Source organism: Cyprinodon variegatus, unplaced genomic scaffold (genome assembly GCF_000732505.1).
Source record: "Cyprinodon variegatus isolate N-32 unplaced genomic scaffold, C_variegatus-1.0 Scaffold140, whole genome shotgun sequence".
Classification (NCBI taxonomy): domain Eukaryota; kingdom Metazoa; phylum Chordata; class Actinopteri; order Cyprinodontiformes; family Cyprinodontidae; genus Cyprinodon; species Cyprinodon variegatus.
In genome coordinates, this window is record NW_015150593.1 from 1356597 (window position 1) to 1360329 (window position 3733).

The 3733-nt window shown below is 38.5% G+C and overlaps 1 protein-coding gene across 1 annotated transcript in view; it reads right to left on the reverse strand.

The window, feature by feature from the left end:
• cdk17 (cyclin-dependent kinase 17) overlaps positions 1-3733 on the reverse strand; it is a 40505-nt gene that overhangs the window by 15830 nt on the left and 20942 nt on the right. Inside the window, exon 3 of the mRNA XM_015376746.1 lies at positions 3560-3693. Within this exon, the coding sequence (XP_015232232.1) occupies positions 3560-3693 (134 nt within the window). The remainder of the gene's footprint in view (positions 1-3559; positions 3694-3733) is intronic.

Here is a 3733-nt window from a genome sequence, read left to right on the forward strand (position 1 = left end):
GGTCCTTAAATCACATTATGTCATCTTTACTTCCAGTAACAGTATTAATGCTCAGAGAATCCTTTAAAAAAAAAAAAAGGGTTGTTTCGAAAGCCACTTCAACATATTCGTAAAATACTTATTCTTGAAGAGAAATCTCTGTCATCAAGTCTGATGAAATCAGTTTTAAATCTGGCAGAAAAACCTGTCAGAGCCGCCCACGCAAACAGGAAGTTTACATTATACACCTGCAGATGAAAGCTTCTCTTTGCATCAAAGCAGGAAGCGCCTGTTAACGTCCAACTCCTGACTTATTACATAAACTCAAACTCACTCAACATCTGGATCCGTCCCAAAATGCATCTCCAGTTTGTTAGATCACCGTTTTTAATCTGGCCTCTCTTACAGCTTTCACTCTACTTGCAGCAGGAAATTTTTCACCTTAACTTTTTTCGCCAACGCAGACTATTATGTAACTAGCACTTCAACGCATGGGAAACTGATAAATCTAAGAGCCTCCTGGACTGGTCGGTTGACCTTCAGCTGCTTTTTTTCCAACTTTGGGTCACCGTTCCTTGTTATGATCTGCTGCATTTATTGATTTCTCCAAAACAAAATTAGGAGGAATAATGTTTTACTTTCTGCAAACTTCTGCGGAAATTAAAGAACCACCAATTAAATCTTAATCACCTTAATGCTGTAACCTGGTACTAATTTTTATTAATTAATAATCATTCCCACCCTATAAATAAATGTGCTAAAAAGTACATGTTTGTAACCTTTTTATTTATTTTCTTTCTGTCAATCCAGTGCTATAGATTTCATGCCATCTTTGCTTTAATTGAAACCTATTTTTAAAAAAAAAAGATAATATCCGTCCTTTTTTTTGGAACAACTTGCTGATGGCTGGATATCCAACAGTCACATTAAAACAGATGCTCGGTTTGGTGGCAGCTGCTGCGATGTTTGCATGTTTTCAGAAACATTCCTCTGCTGCTTTGTCGTTACGATTCACGCGGCCAGATTTGGCGACTCTGTTCATGCGACGTCCATCCATCGCCTGACCTTTGCACCCACACCCTCTCCGGGAGTCGTCCAATCGTCCCGTCCTAATCCCTTACAACAGGGGCCCATCTGGACGGTATTACACTAATCCCGGTGATGTAATCCCAGGACGGCATGGCTCCCTGCCGCCATGCTCTCATTTCTTACTTTGTCGTTTCTTCTGCTGATGTGAAGCAATGAAATGTTTAATTATAGCAGGAAGTGCTATACAAGTTTCCCCTGTTGCCATACGTCTTAATTTCACCTTAAAAAGTACACTTTTTCTGATTGTGAAACAGTCACAGGAAGTATGAGGTGTAGGCTACATGTTCTGCTCTCAGAGATCTATGTGTGGGCAGCACATTTCCACCACCGGTTCTTGAGGTTATTTTTTTTCCATCCTCTTGCTATCTTGCATGCATGGTTTGTCTTTTCTGCGGCCTGCAAAAAAAAAGATTTTTTGTTTCTCTTGAAGAGTTTTGTTTTTTAAGTTTCTGCCAGGATCACAGCTGGAGCAGAACTGAACCTTTAAACAGTAGAAGTTTATGTTCAGCCTCTATGAACGTAAAAACGAAGGAGGGATGCGTTTGCTCTCCTTCTGAGAAGAAGACAGACATTTGCCCTGATTCCTGATTCATGTCAGGTGTTCCTTCCTGAAATCCAATTAGCAACAGTTAGCCAATTATAAGCTGTGGTGTCGCATCTTTCTCTAACGATCAGAGTCCTCCAACTGTTCAGATAAACCTTGTTTTGATGGTAATATTTTAAAGAAACCAGGTCTGTTACAGTACTTAAAAAAGGAACCACTTTAAACTATGTCTTAGCTACACAAGGACAGATATTTTTTATAGCTACAGCTAACTTTTCTCTTGTTTTTCTTTCCCCAATAGTGAGGTCTCTGACCGTTTCTCCTTCCTGGTCAGACTTTCTGCACTCCAATACTACAATCTTATGCAACTACAGGTCAGAAAAATCCTCAGCTAAACTATTTTTTATCTTTCAAACTGGACTACCAACTGAGCTCCTACAAATGTTATTTATATAGTATTTCTGTATAAATCAAATGCATTTGCTTTTTGTTGTAAATTAAGCTACTTAATTTACCGTTTATTTTCTGCTGAAAACAGTCTGATCGCATAAGTTAAATAATCAGCAGTTTATGAACTTGTGAACCGAATTAAGCCGACGGAAATCTGCTAAAGCCGGCAGCAGCTAATAAGAAATCTAAAGAATTTTATTATACTGTAATAAGAGTTTTACCCAAAACTACGTTTTTGGAAATCTGTATTCAAATAAGAGCTGAAGGAGGAAGGCAAGAGGAAGAGGGACATCTATAACCCTTAAAAAGATAAACATTGAATAGAAAATGAGTTGCAACAAATAAATATCTGGTACTGTTAGCATCCTGTTAGCACTAGCCTCTTTATGAAAACACAGGAACAATAATTGAATGTTTTAAATCATGCTAGCCTGCAGCCAGCTGTTTGCTCAGTGCTGTGATAAAGTATTTATTCTCATTCAGATTGGTCACTTTTTAACATTTCAAAGGGAGCTGGAAAATAAATCTGTTTTTATTGACATTATTTAGAAACAGCCACGGAAAAGGTGAATGCTTCCTCTTAAACGGACTGTTATCAAGCACAGTTCAGGGCAAATTTTCTGAGCCACACCCACAGCAGGTTCTGGTTAGACCTGTAAAGAAATTCCCGAAATAGAACCTGTCTGACAACGACCAACAGGAATACATTTGCATAGCATCATGTCAGACCAATTAGTTTTTTTATTTTTTTTTATCTTACACAATACTTTATGTTGTGCTGTTGTTCTGGAGAAAAAAAAATTTATCTTCACCTACTGTAAGATTTTTCAAAGTTGAAAATAGATTTTTGTTTTACACTAGTACTTATAAAAACCTTAATTTTTAGTGGTATCGATGTCATCCGATCATATTAAATCAGTGCGACTCATTTTCCACCCAAATTGTATTCAAATAATAATATAAAAAATATATTTCTAAAATTTGTATCCAAGTAAATAAAATAAATAAATAAATCCATTGAAACAAAAAGACAATAATAGTTTTGTTCCTGAAAGTCTTCATATTATGTAATAACCAGAGATGCGTCCAACTCAGGTTGCAGGAAGTTTACGTAAATTTGAGAGACAGAAGGAGAACAGGTTTAGTGTAGGCGGACGTAGTGACAATAGGTAAAGGTTTCAAACCACATTTCAAAACTGATTTAAACAACAATAGGTGGAAGAACGGCGAGTTGAGAAGAGCTGCTTGTCTGCAGGAAAACCTTTAGAGAGATGATCAGACTCTGCCTCATTCCGCTGACATCTTCATGACATACGTTTAGCCACAGAGAGCGAGCTGAATAATCAGACAGACACAGACTTGGCTGAGTTAATGCGTTGGAGCACTTTTCACACGTCAAAGTTCGCTTAGGCAGAGCGAGTGACTCACATCTAAGACGTCTATAGTTTGATGAGCGGGGAGGGGAGAAGGGAGAACTGAGGCTGAAGAGACTCTCACCTCAGCAGAGATGCGTCTGTTCCCTTTGTTCCTCAGACAGACCCCCGTGGGGGACTGCACCTCATCGGAGGACGTCCCTGACGCCTGATCGCTCTCCCCGTCTGACCCCATATTTATGTTTTCATGGACAATGTCTGGAAAATAGAAGGAAAACACTAAAGGAGCATATACAAC